The sequence below is a fragment of the Tamandua tetradactyla genome, chromosome 17 (genome assembly GCF_023851605.1).
Source record: "Tamandua tetradactyla isolate mTamTet1 chromosome 17, mTamTet1.pri, whole genome shotgun sequence".
In the NCBI taxonomy this organism is placed as follows: Eukaryota; Metazoa; Chordata; class Mammalia; order Pilosa; family Myrmecophagidae; genus Tamandua; species Tamandua tetradactyla.
This window is the reverse complement of record NC_135343.1, coordinates 67554954-67576990: the sequence shown is the minus strand read 5'-3', so window position 1 is coordinate 67576990 and position 22037 is coordinate 67554954. Positions and strand designations below refer to the sequence as shown.

The window sequence follows — 22037 nt, the reverse complement described above, 5'->3', positions numbered from 1 at the left end:
GGGGCGGGTCCTGACCCCTGCCCCCGGCGCTCCGCGTCCCGCCCTCACCCCAGCCCCACGCCTGCGGCATGGCGCTCGGGACAGGCTCCGTGACCCCGGGACGATGGCAGGTGCGGAGTGCCGGGGCAGAGGCGCAGGCTCCGGGCCCGGGTGCTGCCCCGGCCCGCCGTTTCTTGCTCTGCCTCTACTTGGTGGGCTTCCTGGTGAGTGCGCGAGCGCGGGTGGGATCTTGGGACGAGGCTGATTCGGTGCGGGGGCTGCGGCCCCCGGCGGGGACTGACTCGGTGCGGGGCTGCGAGCCGGGGTGCTGCAGCCGGGAGCAGCGGCTGACTTGGTGCGGGGCTGCGGGTGGGGGCTGTGATGGTCGGCGTGGAACTCCTCGGATCTGCGGGGTCTAGGGCCTCCCTGACCCCTCACCCCCATCCGGCGCATTCCGCCACGTCGCCTTTCTGTCCGGGCGCGGCGTCCCGCCCCGGGCGTGGCCCCAGGTGTTGGATGCTGCGGCAGGTGCAGCACTGCCGGGCTCGGAGGGCTTGGGAAAGCCGTAGGGTGGTGGCTGCTGGTGCAGCAGGGGACACCCAGGCTCTTCTCCCAGGCCAAGTGAGGAAGTCCCTTTGCACTCCACTTGGAGAGAATGAGGCACATTTGCATTAGGGTTCTAGGTTAAGTTGAATGCTTAAAAAAGCAAGTCGTGTTGAATTGTATGGCGATGCCTTTCTACAAACGGTTTTTTATATTGCATAACCCAGGTTTGTATGTGTATCTTGGTTCAGCCCATAAATGGTAATTACCTATGTCGAAGGAGAGACTAGAAAACTGAGCGTGCTGAAGAGTAAGTCATTCATTCATCATCCATCCGCTCATGCATTTTTTATTCATGGAAATTAGGAAGCACCTGCTGTGAGGTAGCCGCGGTAAAGCTCCGGTCTCTGTAATGCACTGTCCCTGCACCCAAAGATTTAACAACTAGTAAGATTGTGTTAGTGGTTCCAGGACCTTTATCTTCGGAAACCCAAAATCCATCTCGTTCCCCCTTTTCCAAGTCTAGGCTTGGTTGAATTGACCTGTGAGCTAATCAGAGTGAGAAGAGAACAAAGACAAGGAACCAGTGGTATTTCTGCTTTGCTGGAATTAAGACAGGTCTTGAGGGTCAGAGGCGCTAGTCAAGCTGATCTGTCAGTGGGAAAAGGCTGCCTCCGGAAGCCCTGGGGAGGCACCCACAGCACCATTTCCTGGGGAGGCAGCCACAGCTCTGGTTCCTGGGGATGCACCACAGCACTGGTCCCTGGGGAGACACCCACAGCACCCCTCCCTGGAAAGGCAGCCACAGCACCTGTCCCTGGGGAGGCAGCCACAGCTCTGGTTCCTGGAGAGGCACAGACAACATCTGCCCCTGGTGAGGCAGCCACAGATCTGGTCCCTGGGTAGAAAGCCACAGCACCTACCCCTGGGGAGGAGCCAAAGATCTCGTCCCTGGGGAGGCAGCCACAGCACCCATCCCTGGGGAAGCAGTCCTCTCCCAGCCCCATGCAAGCCCTCTTAAAGTGGTACCTTTTCACCAGCCTGTAAAGGTTCTGTGTAGAATTAACATTGTGAAGCCGTGATGAACCATATTCACCAAATGTTTGTAAATCAAGACTGTGAGACTCTGGGAGGGTGCCGGATTAGAGATGATTTCTCCGCTCCAGGTATCATTACAGGCCCCTCTGACCTTTCCTGACCCCCAGACTCAGTGAAATTGAATGTGGTGCCTTATCTCTCATTCCGACCTGCATTCTTTGATCTCTTTTTCTTAGTTAGTCTCAGGCAGCAGGTGCCTCTTCAAGTCTCTATTCCAACCACCCAGAATTCAAAACCAGTGACTTGTGTGTCACCCACCCACTAGTAGGAGATGGGGACCTCCAGCCACTGCAGCCCCATCTCAGAAGGGGCTTGGGAAGTTTGGGAAACCAGTATGCCCTAAAATTCAAAAATAGTTTAGCTTGTTTGAATTTTATAATAAAAAAAAATTCATAGGTAATTCATTGTGGTCTGCCTCCTAATACAGATTTGAATAGTCAGAGCTTATGTGTTTATGTATGAGTCTATAATTTAGGAAGTCTTCTGTAAGATTACAATAACATAACAGTGTATTCAAGAGAATCATTAGAGATTTAACATCTTTAGGAAAAAATGTAAGATTTTCTCTAAATAAAAAGAGAATTAGGAATGTTTTTAGTGGAAAAGTATAAGCCAGTGAAATAAATGCATCTTTGGTTTCCTTGAAGGGCCTAATGGCTTTTTGTTAGGCAGCATATAAGGAATATTATACCTTTTGGAAAATGGCTTCTAATTGAGGGAAGAAAGGAACAAGATTAAAGAATTTATTTGTCAAGATATCTTGGTGTTTTAAGCTGTTATCTCTACTTCTGGGTTTTAATTTGTTTTGTGAGGGAGGCTGAGATGACCATGTAGGTGTTTTGGGGTGTTAAGCTCAATGATTTCAGTTCCTTCTTTCCTGGAGATAACTGGTGAGATTTGCATTCAATTTCAGGTGGTAATTCATTTTTATTGGGTTAGTCCAATAATCAAGAAATATTTGGGTTCCTATCCTAAAAAAGATATCTTTAGATTTTGAATTTATTCATCTATTCATCAGTTTCCATTAAAAGATTAGATGTTAGTTTAAAATTTTAAATGGCCCCTCTTTGACCTGAATACCTTATACGTAGTTTCATTACCAGTTTCCAAATTTGAAGGGCACTCAAAGGTGGAAGTTTTGGAGAAGCTATGCATTCAGAGAGAAGTTATCTTTTGTATTAGAAGAAAGCAATTCTAGAAAAGAACTTCTGACAGGAAAAAGTCAGCATCCAATCTCCTAGGAAAAAGATAGTATTTTTTCAGGCCCACAAAGTGCTAAAGTAAGACTTTCTGCTTCCAAACCTGTATTTTCAAATTTTACCTTCCACCATCGTGGGTATTTAAATTTTTCTCTTTCATCCTTTATTTAGAATAACCATTTGAATATTAAATTACAGGAAGCTTTTTTTGAAAAAAATTCTTGTTGGACAGTTGAGTTTCCTCAGTAGGTGGTTTATGCATTATGAATCTTTTAAATGACGTAAACATCAGTAAGCTGATGAACAATGCTGACAGTAGAGCCCAAGGGAAATTGACTCAAACCCAAAATAAATTTTAAATAATCTTAAAATTAAATTAATAAACAGTAGTTCAGGTAATGTGTGCTTATAAGCTATTAAGATCCCTGGACTTTAGAAACGAGGCCTTCAGGAGATGTCACTATGGAAGAGGGCCACACGAAAGTGTATTTGGAAGTTTGGGTTTCTATAATTAGGTGAACATGTAGCTGCTGGGAGAAGAGAGAGAAAAAAGAGGTATTCTGGTCCAAAGAAAATCTATTTTTGGTGAATGTTCTTTCCTTCAAGCTAATCAGAATTATAGGCCAATGAATTCAGGTTGAATTTAAGAAAAGCATGTGTACATTTTCATATATGTTTTCTTCCTCTAAACCAGTTGCAGGTAACCAAGTGAAGTAGGATTGAGCACAAAACTTAAAGGAAAAATTAAGTTGTTTTGTTAACTCAGATGATATAGCAAAAAGAATCAGTACTTACCCCAGAATTGAATAAAGGAGAAAAAAAAATATGTTTGAGTTTTTGTTGTATATATGGCCTTTCTCAACCATTATGTCATTTCACACTCTTCATATTTCTACCAGGCCATGTTATTAGCCCCATTTTTTTTTTTAATACAGATGACAGTGCTGAAGCTTGGAAACATTAAATAACTTTCCAAAGATGCATGCTTATTAAGTGATTGAGCCAGGCTTTAGAACTCTATATCTGACACGAAAGGCCTTGCCCCTTCTGTGATTTATCTGCAGGACATTTGGCCTTTCCCCAGTACCCCAGGGTTCTCTCTCTTACCCACTTTATTGAGACTTGCTTCTCCGGTGTTACTTTGTAAGTCTACAGGCCACGGGTTCTAAGACCATACCTGTCCTAACTCCAAGAGGAAATTCAAATTAAGGGAAGTGCTGTTTCATGGACAAAATATAATAATCCCTACCTCTTTTCCTACTTGATTACCCGTGGAAAATTTGGATGTTCTTTTTGTTTGGGTGACAATTTCCATAACACATCCTCATGAATGTTAAGGATCACTTACAAAGAAGCCAAAATGAAAATAGATTCTAGATTAAAGTAATCCAGACAGTCACAAATGGCAGCTGTTATTAGAGTACTGTATTTCTATTCCTTGATAACTTTAACCTGCTTAGTAAGGCATAATGTTGCTCAAAATTCTAGATATTGGATTTCTTTGTAAAATAAATTTGCAATTTTAGGATCACCAGTTTAAAAACCCTTATGTTTCAGTTACTAATTTAACAGGTATTTTGTTTTCTTTTAGGATTTGTTTGGTGTAAGCATGGTTATTCCTTTATTAAGCCTTCATGTGAAGTCTCTTGGAGCAAGCCCAACAGTTGCTGGAATAATAGGTGAGTGGTTAGTACTGCTTATTTTCAGAGCCCTGGATTTTACAGCCCTTGAACTGAATCCCTGAAAACAAATCAGTCTTATAGCTCATTGTTATTCAGAGATAAATGGAAAGTGGGATAAAACGAATTTCCAAAATTTTAAAAAATAGTCACTCTGGGGTAAATGTTATCTATACTGCCTTGGTTTAGAGCATTTTAAATGTTTGAATGTTATCCCTAAGCTCCGTACCGTCAGTTACACAACAGGTACTTATCAAACGAACCCCTCCAAGGAGCTGGCTGGGTACATTAAAAGGTGAATATGAACTCCTGAGTATGGGAACCTGTAATCTAATGTGAGAGATCAGAGAATGATTTGTAATTTACAGAAATAACATCTCAAGGGAAGGGGATTGAGTGAACTGTGCCAAATCAGTTGGAAGCTTCTAGAACTACCACCAACACATCGTAGATAACTGAGGTCTTTCTGCCTGTGCAGCATAAATATTCCATCAGGCAGTCACTGACTTAAGAAAGAGGCAAGGATAGTAGAGCATGGGTAAAAAAATTCTAATACAAGGAATATACTAATTAATGAGAAGTTGATCAGACCAATAAGGCTTGCCTCTCTCATAAACTGGATAAGGAATGGTTTTGGAACAATTTTGTACATGGTCTTTAAGTCCAGTCCATGCCATAATTTTTTTACTTCCCTCAAAAAGTATAGTTGGAATTATATGGGACCACCCAGCAGCAAGAAGCTTTTATGAACAGCAGAAGGAACATGTTACGTAAGCATTGAGTAAGACCTTCTAAGTTCTTTGTAAAATTACAGCAAGTAGTAAAATGTTAAAGATACATGAGATAGTTAAATTTTACGGCACGGAAAAATTTTTCCAAGACTCAGATTTCTACTTTACTGAGTGTTTGAGTATTTCCCTTGCAATCTCATAAATCAGAGCTATGTCATTCTTACATAATGGAAGAAGGATTAATATCCCAGGATCCCTAAGGTCTATCTTTGCCTTTATGTTTTTGAACCTCAATTTTATTTCAAAGACCTTTTATTAAAAATCATATCACTATTTATATTATTCAGTTGTCAAAAAGAAAATACATGTATGGCAATTTCCGTTTTAAAATATGGTCTTTTCCTGTTTTCCCATTACTTTCTGTGTAATTATTGCCACATTAATCCATTTCTGCTCTGAGTGATTTTATTTACATTATTGATGTTTTTTGCAGGCTCCTCCTATGGCATTTTGCAATTCTTTTCTAGCACATTGGTGGTAAGTTATCTTTAATTTGGTGACACATTGGTAGTATAGTCCTTTGCCTTTGAGGGTTATCAATCATTGTGAAGAAAAGGTGAGACTTTCCTAAAAAGTAGACATGAAGATGATTAGAATGTAGAGAGTTCTTAGATCAAGAAGAATCCTTCCTTAATCCTTTTAATTTGACATATGAGAAACTTAGGTCTTAAGGGCTGAATGACTTTTTCTGAATGGAATGCATTAAGTTGACTATATATGTGGGACTTGCACCAACTCCTTTTGTTACAGCGTGTTCTTTCTGCAAATCCCTGCTAAATGTTTACCAAGAGAAATGAGCATAAGCAAAAGTTAATGCTTTTTTAATTGTTTGTTCCAGTTAACGGGAAATCGTTAAATCCCTTTAGACTTCTAGGATTCTTTTTGAAGTTTTACATCTTGAGCTATATGCTTTGTTAATTATAAAACTTGTGTCTCTACAATAGAAGCCATTTGGAATGATTGATTGTGTAAAGGCAATATCGGGTAGAAAGACGCAAAGCTGATCTTGCCGTTCTCCAAACCCCTGAGTTGTTTAAAAGTAGAATCCTTAACTACCTTGTCCCTTCTCACTCCCTCTTTCCCTCTACTTTAGCCACTCTGGTCTTGAGACCTCAGAGCATCACAGTCCCCCTTGGAACAATTCAGTTACGCTGATGTTCACTAGTGACCTTGGTCTAAATAGCTGGCGTGACAGCCTCACATTTAGTGAACAATACATGTTACACTTGGGTTTCCCAAGAGTTGTTGGTAAAATATTTTTTTAACTCATATTTTAAATGTACAAGGAGAGATCACCAAAGAGCTCCCATAAATGAATTGTTAAATAAGTAAATAGCTGGTCCCTAATTAATTTTTTAAAAATATTTCCCATGTTAAATTTGTATAATAATAATACTATTCTTTACTAAAACCCAGGAAAGTAGTTTGCCATTTTCATTTTATGTAGGAGGAAATTAAGATGCACAGAGTTTGACATGGCCACCTAATCTAGGTATCCAGGCTCTAAACCCATATTCTTTGTTTCCTAAAAGTCATTTTCTATTGCTTTGATGATCTAAACAAGTAAACAGATAACTAGGGTAGCAGATTATATAGGAGAGTAATAAACTTGCTGTAGAACAAAGTGTCATATTTCATTTTCTTTCTAATGAGAGAAGAATTTGGTCTACATCTGAGTAAATGCCTTATCTGCGTAATTTGGAGACTCGCTACCCAAAGACTTGATGTCTATGTGTACATTAGAGCAGTTAAGTCACAGTGTGTACAACCTGCTTCTCTCCTGCTGGACTCTGACCTCCCAGGAAATACAAACCAGATTTTATTTATTTTTTATCACCAACACTCACCAAAGCACTTGGCACTTAACATTTTATGAATATGAATTATGCATGCCAACTGTGGTCCTACCCTTTTTCAAATTGACCCTTTGTTTTATTGTTTGTGCTTATAAAGCACATTTCATATGGCCATACACAGGCTTTAATGGGAACTTTCTTTTAGAAATCCTGCCAATAGAAATAGTATCAAATATTATAGAAATGTATTAAAATTTCCTTTTTAATCAATACTTTTATATGTACATATTTTAATTCTGTTTCAGAAAAACACTTTTTAATTTTAACAACAAATCTTTATGACGAAAAGATATATTCTATTAGATTTCACTAAGATTTTTATAATATATTTTAACAAATATAACTTGCATTTATTAAGTTCTTATTATGTGTCGGGCCCTGTTCTAAGCACTTTATTTAATTTAGTATTATAGTAACTGGTTCCAGAGAGTGGTTGTCAGGCTTTAATGATTCATTTTATGTAAAGCACTTAATATGTGTTGTGAGGGTGGAGAACCCCTGAGCCAGGGACTGTTTTTATTCCTATAACTGAGGCATGGAGAGGGTAAGTGCTGTGTATAAAGGCGGAGTGTGGAGAATGAGAGAGTTCAGAGTTGAACCCAGGCAGCCTGGCCCAGGAGCAGGACGTACCTTTTGTCTATGACATTCTGTGAACACAAGGAGGCCAGTGACCCTCACCCAGATCAAGAGAGCATCAGAGATGTCTAAAATCTACTGAGCTGAAGTTGGGGGAAACACTGGTGACATTTGCAGAGGTGGCGATATTTTACTAAAGTGATGAGAATAGATGCTACACTTGATCTTAGCCAAGAAAGCGACGGGCCGCGGTATTGTAGAGGACTTAACTCAAAATGTTTTATAAAGGAATTCTCTAATATTTTATATCCAAGAGATCATTTAAGTCACTGAGAAAAAGATAAATATGCAAAAAAAATGGGAAAAGGGCATGAAAAAGCATGGTTGGCTTTTGTCAAGTAATTGCAACAGGCTCAGATTAGAGGGTAAAAAAAAAAGTTACTGGGCGGAACTGAGGAAGGAGGCAAGCAGGAAGCAGTCTCCACTGCCTCCCAGCCAGGGCTAATGGAAGCCAGCAGGTTGCTCGGGAACTGGGATCATTTGCGGTATCACATAGCACTGGACTTTATTCTTGGCCCTTCTCAGACAATACCCTTTTCTTATTTAGGTGTTTCCTGATTTTTGTTTAAAACAATTATACTTTTTTCAAAGTTTCACTTAGAGCCTCAGTGTATACCGTGGCTCATTATAGAGATGGCCTGGTGAAATTGGGCATATCAGTTAGGCTGGTGTCCACCAGTGAGTAACAGAGCACCTGGCAGAGCTTTAAGAGAAAAAGCAAAGCAGACTACAAGGTCAGCCACTCAGGGCTGTGCAAGTACCTGGGTACACCTGAGACCCAGATTCCTGCTGTCATTTTGCTCAGCCATCCTTAGTAGATGGCTCAATCTCCAGCTTTGTGGGAATGTTCTAAGCGGGAAGGAAAGAAGGAAGACCAGAAGGCTGAGTGTTGTCCCATCACCCTACCCCACCTTCAGAGAGCTTTCTCAGAAGCCTCGCCCTGTAACTTCTGCCTGCACCTTTATAGGCTAGAACTTTCAGCCCATAAGGGAGGCTTGCCTTGAGCCATGTGTCTTGCTTTGTGGTACTCAAGAGTGTGTAAGCAAAGAAGAATGAAAATTGAATAGGAAGCTGAAAAGGTGGCCCTGGACCTCTGTTCGCAGGGCTGCTCTTTATCCCACAAGATACCGGTGATCCAACCTGGGGAGCGCTGGGTCTCCATGGAGCACACCTCTGCCTTTCCCTGTTCCTTCCTTGCCTGCTCCTGCTTAGTTTCATCCTCCACGTGCCTCTCAGCTTCTGCTCCCTGTACTTTCCTCTCTGTGTCCCTCACAAACTCCCCTGGAGAGAGGCTCTGGGGGTTCAACTCATCTCCACTACCAGATTGTTCCCTACTGGACAGGCCTTATCCTGGATCACCTCTGACATGACCAGGCACTTTCCTCGCTTAAAGGACAGCTCAGAAGGGATTCTGTGCTTGGCAGGACTCTGAAGAGTCTCAGATGTGGGAATCATAACTGGAGAACATATTGTGTGACTTTCTCCTCTCAAAGGAAAGTGCAAATGCTCCAGTACACAATGATGAAAAGAAAAAAACATTTCCTCTCAGCATAAAGAGATTTAAAGGTAAATTAACATAATAAAAGATGACATTTAACAAATCTGCATATTTTTAAACAGATGATACACATTATTGGATGGAATATGGGGAAATGCAGACTCTCTTAATTATACTGTTGATGGAATGATGGAGCTTTTTGGAGAATAATTTGTCAGTATATGTCAAAAGCCTTAAAATGAGCACGCCCTTTAACCCAGTGATCTCAATTCTAGGAATTTATTCTAAGGAAATATTCCTGGCTATTTGCAAAGATATTTCCTAAGAGGATGCTTATTATAGTATTATTTATATTTTTGACAAATTGAAAAGAGCTCGAAAATCTAAAAAAAGGTAGGCTTATTTAATAAATACTAGCACCTCCATATTTTGGAATATGGAATATGATTAACAGAGGGAACTGTTTAATGACATGGAATGATATTCAAGACAGCTTAAGTGAAAAATCAAGTTACAAAATAATATGTACAGAGTGATCATTTGATTAAATGTGGTATTATGTGTAGATTATAGAATATTTTTGTATTCTTTTGTTTTTCAATATTTTCTAAATTTCTAAGTAATGAGCATAGTTACTGAGGGATTTAGTTTTTATAAAGTAATGAGAATGAAGGCAAAAATGAGGCTTTATAAATTACATGTCACCATCTCTCCAGCTATTCTTAGTTCCCAGACACATGCTTCCTTTGGTATTTTACGATTTTTGTTTGTTTGTTTGGCCCAAGAAAACTGTTGTTTTATTTTCCCACTAACTGTGTAGGAAGATTAGAGAAAATAACTTATTCTGGCATATGGCATGACAGAACTGAGCATCCCACGATCTTACACCAAATTACCAGCCATTTTCCACTGGATGGCATTTTATGTGCATTTGCATGTTGGAGGTGATGTTACAGCAGGTCAGAGAACTTTCTCCCTCTTCTTTCTTTGCTCAGGGCTGCTGGAGTGATGTGGTCGGAAGACAGTCCTCCTTGCTGGCATGCATTCTGCTCAGTGCCATGGGTTATCTTATCCTTGGAGCGTCCACCAGTGTGTTCCTGTTTGCCCTGGCTAGAGTCTCTGTGGGTGAGTTCCTGCCTGGTGTAGGGTGTGTGTTCTCACTCAGATTTTGGTTGAATATGTATTATGTGGTTTTGATCCATGGGTAATGCTTACAGAGCCTGTTCCTGCTTATTGTTGTCTCTTTGATTTGATTCCTTTAAGAGAGTATAATGCCAACAGCAGTTATAACATTAACAACTACAGCTACAGTTCGGTGAGCACTCACCATCTACCAGGCACTCTACTGACTTATTCAGAACTACAGAGCTAGTATGTAACAGAGTCCAGGTCCCTGCCTGCCCACCCCCTCTCAGGGTCAAGATCAGGGCTGGTGGTGATGAATACACACCATGTGATGATATTGTGAGTCATTGATTATACACCATGTATGGAATGTTGATGTGAAGATTTCTCAATAAAAATATTTTTTAAAAACCCACCTAAAGCTCGAATTGAGACTATAAAAGTTTTTTTTTTTTGAGACTATAAAAGTTTTATGCACTAAGTTTGCTTGCCTGGAACCTGTGATTTCCAGAGGGTTCCTAGGTCAGATAAATCCTGGAACCCAAAGTGACCGCCTCTCCAAGATTATCAACTAATTACATCCCCCCATCCTTTAGTGTCAACATCACTTCTCAACATGAAAAAGTCAGAATGGACATTGCCTAAAGATCCATATATATTGGGAGAAGGATCAAAGGAGAAAGAGGAGTTATATCATGGAAAACAGAATTTAACAAATGAGTATGACTGCTGAATCACTGTATTGATAGTTCTTCTAGCCTCCTGTGTTTTGCAGCAGCTAGAAGGAAAAATCTGAAATAGTGGAATGGTAGCCAATAAAAAACTCTGAAATCTGTTCTGTAACTACTTGTTAAAATGTACTTTGAAGTGTACTTTCATTTCTTTGTATATATATTACATTTCATAATAAAAAACATTTAAAAAGTATTTTTTTTAAGATTAGGGCTGGACATACAGTAGGCATGCAATAAATATATTTTGAATGTGTGAATGAATAAAGGATCAGTGAGTTATTGTAATAAACCTACTTATGGAAATAGCCATGAATTGCAGTCGCATAATGGAGGGGACTGGGGGTGTGGGAAGCCAGGGGCTTGGTCATTGGTCAACGAGAGAAGGTGACTACCTGGGGTCATGGTGCTAAGCAGAGACCAGGAATCCAGCCCAAGTGAAATGAAGTCTGCAGACCTTAGAGCTGAAAGGAAATGCAGATCAGAATTCCAGCAGGGATTAAGTGTAGGATGAAAAGTGAGACGCTTGATCCTGTAAAAGTTAACAAAACACGTGTATTGTTCCCTTACAGGTATTTTTAAGCATACGCTTTCCATCTCAAGGGCTCTGCTTTCTGATCTGGTTACAGAGAAGGAACGGCCACTAGTCCTTGGGCAGTTCAATACCGCATCAAACATGGGCTTCACCTTGGGCCCCATGGTTGGCGGATATCTTACTGAATTAGAGGGCGGCTTTTATATCACAGCCTTCATCTGTTTTTCTGTCTTCATTCTCAATGCAGGTAAGTTGATGTTTACTCATGAGACATTTGTTTGGTGTGTGCACTCACACAAACCAATCTATTTGCTTTTCTCTTATCCCCTGACAATTTGTGTTTTTCAGAGTAGGCAGAGTTGTCTTTCATAAATGAAAGTCAGACGTTGTCATCCTTTGCTGAAGACCCTCAGTGACTTCTCATCACACTTTATAAACAAACCCATGTGCATCCCACAGTCTTCAAGGTGGCATGGGCCCTGCCCCACTCTGCCCCACTCGCCGCCCTCTCCTGGCCCACTGCCACTCCCATTACATACGCCAGCCTCGCTCACTTCCCTGTCAACCTCCCACTTAACAGGCCCATTCCACCAGGGCACTGTACTTGCTTTTCCTCCATTTGTAACATTCACCCTGCATGTCTTTACTGACTCTCACTGATTTTCATCATTCAGCTCTCAAATATTTTTTCCATGGGTTGTCCTCCCCTGTTCATTCTAACATAGCTTGATTTTCTTCATAGCACTTTTGAAATTCTATTTTTTTGATGCATATTTTCTTTCTGTTCCCTTCTTTCCTCAGTCTTTCGTCCACCCTGCACTACCTTCCCCTTCCCCTGCAACAGACACAATTAGAAAGTATATTCCGCAAGAGCAGAAATTTTGGCCAATCTCTATACTGCCCAGAAAAGGGCCAAGTATCTAAAGATGTTCAGTAATACTTGTTGAATAACAAAAATAAATACTGGACTGTTAGAGCCTTTTGCATACAGTGCCAATGGTGTGAAGATCTTCTTTGCCTAGACCAGAGACTTGCATATGGCAGGAAACAGCTTCATAAACAACAGAATATTACATGTTGTTCAGTTGTCCTTAAATGTAGTCATATTCTACTTTGCTGCCACTTTTGAATCTTCATATTCATGGTCCCATGTTGGGTGATGAATTGCGTGTTGGGTTAGGTTTTCAGACTCAGGAGGCAAAGTTGATGAGTTTAGCCTCCACCTTCACAGGAGAATAACTTAGGCTTTTCTACTGGAAACTTCACCTTTAACCCCAGGCAGGAGGTGATGGCTCTGAGGAAGGAACATGATGAATCAGTGTAACTCGGCATAAAATGATGTCACACACATGTCCAGTCAGTGTGGCCACATGCCTTTATATATAAAGGAAGGTACATGAATTTGATTAGCACTCAAATTCAAAAGTCAGCTTATTAACATGGAAATGATCGTGGAGTTCTGCTTTTTATTTTACAATGATAGTGTTAACGTTTTGCTATAATCTAAGCCTGTGAATGAATCTGAATCAGCCAGGAGTACATTCACCTGCAGTTTTACCAACACGATGGCTTAAATTAATAGGTGGTTTATTTTCTTTACTGAGGAAATCTTGAGGTAAGCAGACCTCAGCTGCTGCAGCTCTCAGTGCCATCCTGGATGCAAGTTCTACCTGTATTTCTGCCCTGACATCCTTAGTGAATTAGTTTTTATCCTCATGTGTATTAGTTCACAAACACAAGATACTCTTGTGCCTCCAAGCAGCATGTCCGTTGCAGGCAGGGCAAAAACAAGTAACAGGTAGGGCAGTTGGACAAGGGTACTGACCTAAGCAGATGGGATAAGAGAAGAGCAATAGATCGGTTTGTATGAGTGCTCCAAGCGAGCAATGTCTCAAGAGTTTTTTATAAGCGAGAGTTTACCCCAAAGCTCCTCTCAGCAGACTTTTGCTTTTTTCTCATTTTTTCAAAACTAGCCAAATGACCTCTCCTCGACCAGTTGCTGGCCTAGGGAAATGAGATTATCTGAATGCTTTAGATGAGTGCTATCCAGCATGGTAGCCTCTAGCAACACGTGCAGTTGAAGAGCTGTTATGTTTTTATTTTGTGCAAAGTTATTGCACGTGGATTGAAATTTAGCCATAAATTTAATTCCTCATTCACAATAACCACATCTCAATTACAGTCTCATGGCTGTCATATTGGACAGTGCACAGATAGAACGTGTTTCCACCCTACAGAAAATTTTACTGGGCAGCACTGGTTTGGACGGGACGCAATTCATTCTGCTGTCTGAACAAACCAGGCTTCTATGAATAGACAAAGGGTGAGAGAATAGATGGAGGCTAGACAGCAGACGGAGACTCTCCAGAGGGCGTGGGCTTTCACATGCTGTAAACACAGTGTATTGCTCTTTGCTCAGTCCAGTTTTACATGCTTTTCTCCTGGTTGGCTGCATCTGCTTTCCTTTGCCCGTCTCCCGCTCAGCTTCTTCAGCCTTCTCAGATCTGCCACTTTGCATGAGAAGGCCTTTGCATGACTTTTTCCCCAATGATTTCTGTTCTCATACTTAACGACTCAAACTCCGGAGTCAGACAGACTTGGTTTCAAATCCCTGCTTTGCCACTTGAATGTTTTGTGGCCTTGGGCAAGTTATCCTGTACCTCAGTTTCCTCATCTATAAAATCAGGATTACAAAATTCAGAGTGTTAAGAGAACTATAAGAAATTATGCATACAAATAATTTACCATCATTTTAATTATTTTAATAATACTCTTCCTTTTAATCCATCAGCAAAAGTTTCTTCACATTTTTATCAAGATTCTGTAAAACTTCCATGTGACCTTTTAAAGATGCAAATAGATGGAAACTCTAGATCCGCTTTGTCATATGGTTAATGTTCTGACACAAATTAGGCCCTGCCTGAAGTATTTATATAGTATTTGGAGAAACCACATGCACTATTAAAATCAAGCAGCACTGAAAAATAGCCATTGGTCCGAGTTAAACTTTTAAATGCTGAAGGACCAAAAAATTAGTAGGTAAGTTTGGAGAGATATCCTAGAATGGCAAGCTTGAATTCAGTTTTAAGACACTCTGTGGGCATGGCTAGGTAAGAAGTCATTTACATTGGATGGGGTGGGCTAAATCAGACAACAGACGCAGGACCACACCAGGCATAGGACATGGGGGAAGGTCCTTGTCATAGCCTTTAGGGAGAGGCACCCCCTGAGGTTTTCAGGTTGTGCTGGGAGGGGGAGGAGCCAAGATGTTTTCTGTGGTCCTGCTGTCAAGCTGCCTGAGCACCCACCCCAAGCCAAGGCCATTTGTCCCTATTGTTCGTCCAACACAGTACTTATGCCTGTTTACTAGTGTGAACCCCCTTTTAGGTTTAAGTTCCCTGAGGGCAGGGATTCTATATGCCTTACGTTTGTTATATAAACACTGTATGCCTAGTGTTTAGCCTAGGATTTAGCCCTTAGAAAGCACTCCCTAAATACTGGATGTTTGTTAGGTGAATTGATGGATAGCAGATGGTGGATAAGAAGAGAAGTTGAAAGTTAATGAAGGGAAAAAATTAAACTATAGTGCATAAGAATGCAGATATGAAATGATGGGCTATAAGAAACCAAGGAAGAAAAGTAGAAAGTTAATGAAGGGAAGAATTTAAAATGTAATGCGTAAGAATGCAGATATGAAATGATAGGATATAAGAAACCATCACAGCCTATTGAGCTAAAGAGGAAAAAGTGAGTATATATATAAAAAAAGTGAGAAGCCAAGACTCTTGTCAGAATCCTGTCATTATTACAATGGAATAGAAGAAGCTATGGGAATGTTGAAAAACTGAATTCAGAAATATTGCATAAAAGTTCCATGAGGGGTGGGAGAAAGAATATGGAGCTATTAAACCTTACCATCAGGGAATCCCCTGATAAAGTGTCAGACTTTAAGGACACCCAAATCAGTAGGCCATACCCTCGATCGTGAGGCTTACTCTTGTGAAGCTTATGTAGGTAGCAGAGAAGCTTAGACTACCTGTAGGCATGCCTAAAAGTTACTTTTGGAGGACCTCTTTCTTTGCTTAGTGGTGGCCTCAGTCTCTCTAAGCCCAACTCTGCAAGTGAAATCATTGTCCTCACCCATACATGAGACATAACATCCAGGAGTGAAAGTCTTCTTAGCAGCGTGGGCGATAACTCCCAGGGATGAACCGAGACCTGGCGCCATGGAATCAGCAACTCCATCCTGACCAAAAGGGGTAAAAGAAGTGTGACTAATAAAATATCAGTGGCAGAGAGAGTTCAAATAGAGTCGAGAGGCTACTTGGGAGGTTGCTCTTATGCAAGCTTCAGTTAGACCTTGCTACCTATCAGAACCTGCCAACCCCCAACCAGAACCATTCTAGCCAATCCTAAAGAACACCTAGGGCAATGTATAAGATTCCACAAGGGTTCCATTCGTTAGAGTGACTTTCCAGAAACCTACAACCCCAGATAAGTCCTGAACCCTAGACCAGCCTCTCCAGAACATCAGATAGTTCTATCTCCCTACCCCATACTGGTGACAGACCCTTCCAGTGTGAAAAATTTAGAATGGCCATAGTCCAAACACCCCTAAAGAGGAGGAAAAGTTCAAAGGTGATGATGGAATTATACAGAGAAGATAGTATTTAACAAATGAATATGAATGCTGAATCATTAAACTGATATCTCTTTTAGTCTCCAGTATTTTAAAGCAGCTAGAAGTAAAAACCTAAAATTGTTGAATTGTAACCCACGTCAAACTCAGAAATATATTCTACAACTAATCGTGGTGCTGTGCTTGGAAATTTATAGCTTTTTTGTACATATGTTATTTTTCACAATAAAAAGAAGGAAGAAAAGTCGATTGTGATGATTAAAAAAATATTTATTCCTTCTAGCCTCCTATATTCTGGAGCACCTAGAAGGAAAACTCTGAGAGGGTCATATGGTAGCCCATGACAAACTCTGGGATCTGTCCTGTAACCACTTGTTGAAGAGTGCTTTGAAAACTATTGCTTTTTTATTTCTTTGCTTTGTATATATGTTATACTATACAATAAAAAAGTTAAAAAAAAAACATAAATACTGCATAAATACAAATTAATAATCCAATAGAAATTATTACTTATCCCTAAGGGAGCATTGTGTGAGTGCCAGATCTGTGCCATTTTGCAGGTCTTGTTTGGCTGTTTCCGTGGAGTGAAGTTCAGCTTAGCTCCCCGAAGGCTGGCCTGCACTTGGGAAGGACAGCCTGTGATGGGCAGGATGCGCCTGCAAGCACTGGGCCCTCCCGGCAGGAGAAGACAGTTCGGCCACCCTGGATGCAAGTCTTGTCGGAACTGCGAGACATGAAGGCCCTGATATTTTCTGAAGCGTGGGATATATTTGTCGTGCGCTTACTGATGGCGGTGGCCATCCTGCTCTACTATAGCAATTTTGTCTTGGCCCTCGAGGAGCGCTTTGGGGTGAGGCCCAAGATGACCAGCTGCCTCATCAGCTGCAGCAGTGCACTGGGGGCCCTGTCTGGCTTTGCCCTGGGCCCCATCCTGAGGCTGTACCGGCACAGCTCCTACAGGGTCCTGCTGCATTCCAGTGTGCTCACCTGCTTGCTGCTGCTGCTCTACTCTGGGGCCCCTGCCATGGGGCTCGTGGTCCTCTCCTCCACCCTCCTCTCCTTCTCCACCGCCCTGGGCAGGATTTGCATCACGGACCTCCAGCTGCGGGCGGGCGGGGCCCAGGCCAGCGGCACCCTCATCGGGGTGGGGCAGTCTGTGACGGCCGTGGGCCGGATCGTGGCCCCCCTGCTCTCAGGACTTGCCCAGGAGGTGAGCCTGTGCGGGCCCCCCAGTCTGGGAGCAGCGTTAGCCCTGGTGGCTGTCCTCATCATGACACGCAGTGAGTCTCGTTACAGCGGTGTCAGCGGCGAGACCGCAAAAAGTAAGTAGGATGGATACGAACAACGAGAAGAAACGAAATTCGAGTCTATAAGGAAGAGGGTGCTCTGGACAGGTGGATGGTATATGTGAATAAATTTACTTCCCAGCGGATGTGCTTTCTTGGTTCACATCTACAGCAACCTTCAGCTGGGCCTGCCTGCGGTAAGTTGAGAAGTCTGTTGGGATGGAAGCAAAAATTTGCCAAAGGAGAAGCTATTAAACGTTCACCTGAAGTCTCATCTTCACATCTGAGCCAGTGAGGTGAAAATTCTCAAGGGGGAAAACGCTGCCAGCTACAGGATAGAGAAGTGTTGGAATAACAGAACATGATGTGGAAAAAAGGGAGAAACCTCAAGGATTTTCCCAGGAAATAATAATAAAGAAATGCATGAATAAAAGGCCTATCAGCCAGAACGTTTCATAAGCTGAGAGTGAGCTTTTCTGCTCCTAAAATCCTAGATTCTGAAGGAGTTGCTGTATTAAAACAACCCTGTCTCTTTCTGAAGTCTTCACAATGGTTGGACTTCAGTGGATACAGAAGGCCCCTGTGTCCTGGTTAAAATGAAGAAGCCAGCCTCCTCCCAGAGACTGATTCGCTGGAGCTGGCTGAGAGCCAGAAATCTGTTGTATTTGATGAACACCTTTGGCAGTTTCTTAGGAAGGTAGATAAAGGATCACACTGAGGCATTACTGTCTTGAATCACATAAGAACAAGAGACTTGGTTTTTTTTTTATTAATGATTGACTGAATTTGAATAGTCTGTTAAAACCCTCTGTGTGGGTAATTACAACATGCTACAGTTTCCCCAGCTCTCAGCAGGGACGCCTTGTAACGGGGAAACATGAGCCCTGAGGGCCTGTTCCATGGGCCCATACCTGTGGCCCCAGTCTGGAGAGAGCACACTTTGTTGTAGTCTGAGGAAATCTGCTCGGATAGCTGTAGATGGGAAGATCTGTTTCCTGCTTCATTCTGGTGCTGACAAAACTCCATGTTGAAGTCAAAGAACAAGAAAACTTCCTAAGATGAAAGTTTTCTGTGGAGTAAGAGTCTGGTGGCCTGCCCTATCTAATGAACCTGACTCGCACTGTCTTTTGTTGAAAATTATTTTGTTAATTTTGTGTTGACTTTGTCCCTGAGAACAGAGGCAATATTTCGTTACTCCACGGGGAAATCCGTTAATCTACAGGGAAATGGTTTTGTGTGCCTTTTCTGAGGCCTCCTGTCTGTAGAGCCCAGCTGTTGTTCTATCAGCACCACCACCTAGAGAACCAGAGAGTCCCAGATCGAGGGATGCTACCAAAGCCTCAGGGAGACATTTCATGTCAATTTAATTGCATCAACTATTAATGAAAATTATTTAGGGGCTCCTCTTTTCTTCACAAATTACCAAAACCTACATTCCTTTTAATGTCCTTAGTTAGTCCACTAGGTTATTATGTGTGTTGCCAACCTAACACATATATAATTACAAATTATATTTTAACATAGTGATATGTTATAACTTTAATATTTATTGTATATAAAGGAGAAAAACTGTTTTCATAGTTTTTGAAGTGTGTGAGGTAAACTTAAATGATGATAAAAAATTAATGGGAAGCATGTTTTAGTTTGAAGATTGGTCCTTTTTCTTCTCTAGCTACAAGAAAAATATTAACTTTGTTATTCACTAATTGTTAACAATTGTGAACTTATATGTAAGTGATAAATACTTTTCTGGAGAACAAAATATTAACTTTGTTATTCACTAAGTGTTAATAATTGTGAACTTATATACAAGTGATTAATACTTTTCTGGAGACCAAAATATATCAAATATCCTTGCCCTTTATGAACATGCCAAACTGTCACAGAGATTAGACTCAAAAAGACCATACAAAATCAAAGGTTTATGCATTGCAGAACTTCAGAAGAATTTCTCCACAGATGATCTTTTCTTTACTCTCAGAAATATGTAAGTTTCTTAGAAGCTCTTAATTATCACCATGTTTTTAAAATCATAACACTTTATTTTGGATGTTATAAAAAGTCTGTAAATTTAATGAGGCTTTATAATGGGAAGCTTTTATAATTGGAAAAATTGAAAACCAAAGATTGGCCTTAGTACCTATATGTAGACTAGAGAAACTTTTTTGTCATATTGCACTAATGAGTCTAGTATTTTGTTAACATGACTTTTTAGAAGAATCTTACCATGCACTTGCTTTTGTGTAGTCCAGTGCGTGCCACTTGAGGTGTGGTCCAAGAACCTGGCGGCTGTGGGCCATGCCAGCATCACACCCCTGCCCGGCGTTCTGGGGACCATTTTAATGAGATGCCTCATAGATCTGTATGCACGGTAAAGCTTGAAAATCACTCATCCAATGGATGGGATTTGTATTGTTTAAGGAATGTAATCTCAGGGAAATTATATCTGTTCAATTAAAGATTTTGGATTTTTTTTAATTCTCTTGAGTAACTTCCATAATCCTTCCTGAAGTATTAGGTTGAGCCATATGAAATTGCTCTTTCTGCAGGTCAGAAAAGGTCACATCTGCACTTCCTATGGTTCAACCTAATGTTGAATACAGTTGTACTGTGGAAATACTGAGCTTGTCTGAAAAACCTGTAAAGAAATATGGTGCCCTTTCCAACATTGTGCCAGCCACAGCTGGAATGCCAGGGCCTTGTCCGGTTGGGAAGGTGACCAGCGAAGGTACACCTCTGGCCTTAAGCCCAAATGGAATAAAATTGAGCTGGGAGGGGAGGGAGCAGGGCCTGCCTGGACCTGGAAGTAACATTCACAGGGCTCCAGATCCCAGGTCAGGAGTGCTCCTGGAGCAGCAATCTGGCAAAACTTGGGCCTGGAGCAAACTGAAAGGGTTAGAACCTGGAATTCTAGCCTGGACTGCTCAGTGAATCCACCTGATGCCCAATAGGCCGCCAGAGCCAGAATCTAAGGCACCCCGGGGGGTTCTAATGCCCCTCCAGAGCTGAGAACCACTGGGTTAGGTCAGGATGGGTCACATCTACCGTGCTCCATGTAGTGTGGGGGGAGCCATTGACGATTCCATGCTGGACAGTGCTCTGAGAACATTCAAGTTGTAGAAAGAGCTCTCACTGGATTGGTTGAAGGAGGAGAGCAGTAGGGATTTGGTGGCAGTAACTCGGATGAGTGGGCAGTGGGGGGGTGGGGTGCAGCCTTTGAGCTGTTAGTAAGGAATAGAGGGAAGCAGCTAGGAGAGAAAGGATGGGCAAGTCCCAAAAGCCCTGCTGAGAGTCAGGCTGTGGCTGTCGGTTACCTAGACCTCACCCCCACCTCTTTTCTGGGGAATTGATGGACACCACTAAGTGGCTGCTTTAGTTTCCTTGGCTACTCAAGCAGATACCATGCAATGAGTTGAATTTTGAGGCTAAGAGTCCAAGGCATCAATGTGACACTCTCTTCACGAAGACTGGTGTCCTGGGGCTGACTGCTGGCGATCCTCGGTCCTGGGCTCCTCCATCATAGGCGATGCATGTGGCGGCCTCTCCTATCCTATCTGCTCTCTTCCAGCTTCCTCTGCCTTTCAGCTTCTTGCTTCATGTGGCTTCTTCCCTGTGGCTGAAGTTCATTCTGCTTATAAAGGACTCCATAAATAGGACTAAGACCCAACCCAATGGGTGTGGGCCACACATGAACTGAAATAACCTCATCAAAAAGTCCTTCTTAAAATGGGTTCATGCCCACAGGAATAGATTAAGTTTAAGAACATATTTTTCTGGGATACATACAGCGCCAAGCCACCACAGCACCCATCCTCGATCCACCCAACCTTCTTTTCTATTTTGTGCCAGTTTGCACCTGGGAGAGATGTTAAATCTAATAAATAAGATTTGACAGAACTTAAACCCAGAAAGTAGGAACAAGCAGCACAGGTGCTAATCAAGGCAAAAATTCTCAATGGCAGGGCACTTTCTCCCCACCCAAGGTGGATAAAATCTCACTCATATAGGACATTTGAGGGCAGTAGGGATTTGGTGGCAGTAACTCAGATGAGTGGGCAGTGGGGTGGGGGGGTGCAGCCTTTGAGCTGTTAGTAAGGAATAGAGGAAAGCAGCTAGGAGAGAAAGGATGGGCAAACCCCAAAAGCCAGACAGATTTGTCTGTCTGCTTCGGCACAAAGCACAGGGAGGCATGGAGAGGTGCCATCTATTGGGCCTGGCCCAGCAGTTTTGGCCACCTTAGGACACTGGCCTGGATGGGACTTCTTCCCCTGCTCTTTTGGGCTCTCCATGCTGTGCAGTAACATGGCAAACATGGCATCATCTGCTGACAGACTCCATTGCACCCTGAACTCGTGTTCCCATGATGCACACCTGGCAACTCACTCCATGGTGGCCCCAAGGAGATTCTGAGAGGGGTTGTGGATGATGCTTCTGTGTCTGGT

General features: G+C 41.9%; 1 protein-coding gene across 1 annotated transcript; it reads left to right on the top strand.

The window, feature by feature from the left end:
* The first annotated feature begins 53 nt into the window (after positions 1–53).
* On the top strand, positions 54–20071 carry SLC67A2 (solute carrier family 67 member 2). Its single transcript, XM_077134916.1, has 6 exons — positions 54–203; positions 4411–4498; positions 5723–5766; positions 10275–10404; positions 11708–11917; positions 16870–20071. The coding sequence occupies exons 1-6, from the start codon at positions 69–71 to the stop codon at positions 17637–17639; spliced, it is 1377 nt and encodes a 458-aa protein (XP_076991031.1). The 5' UTR covers positions 54–68; the 3' UTR covers positions 17640–20071.
* The last annotated feature ends 1966 nt before the right edge of the window (positions 20072–22037 follow it).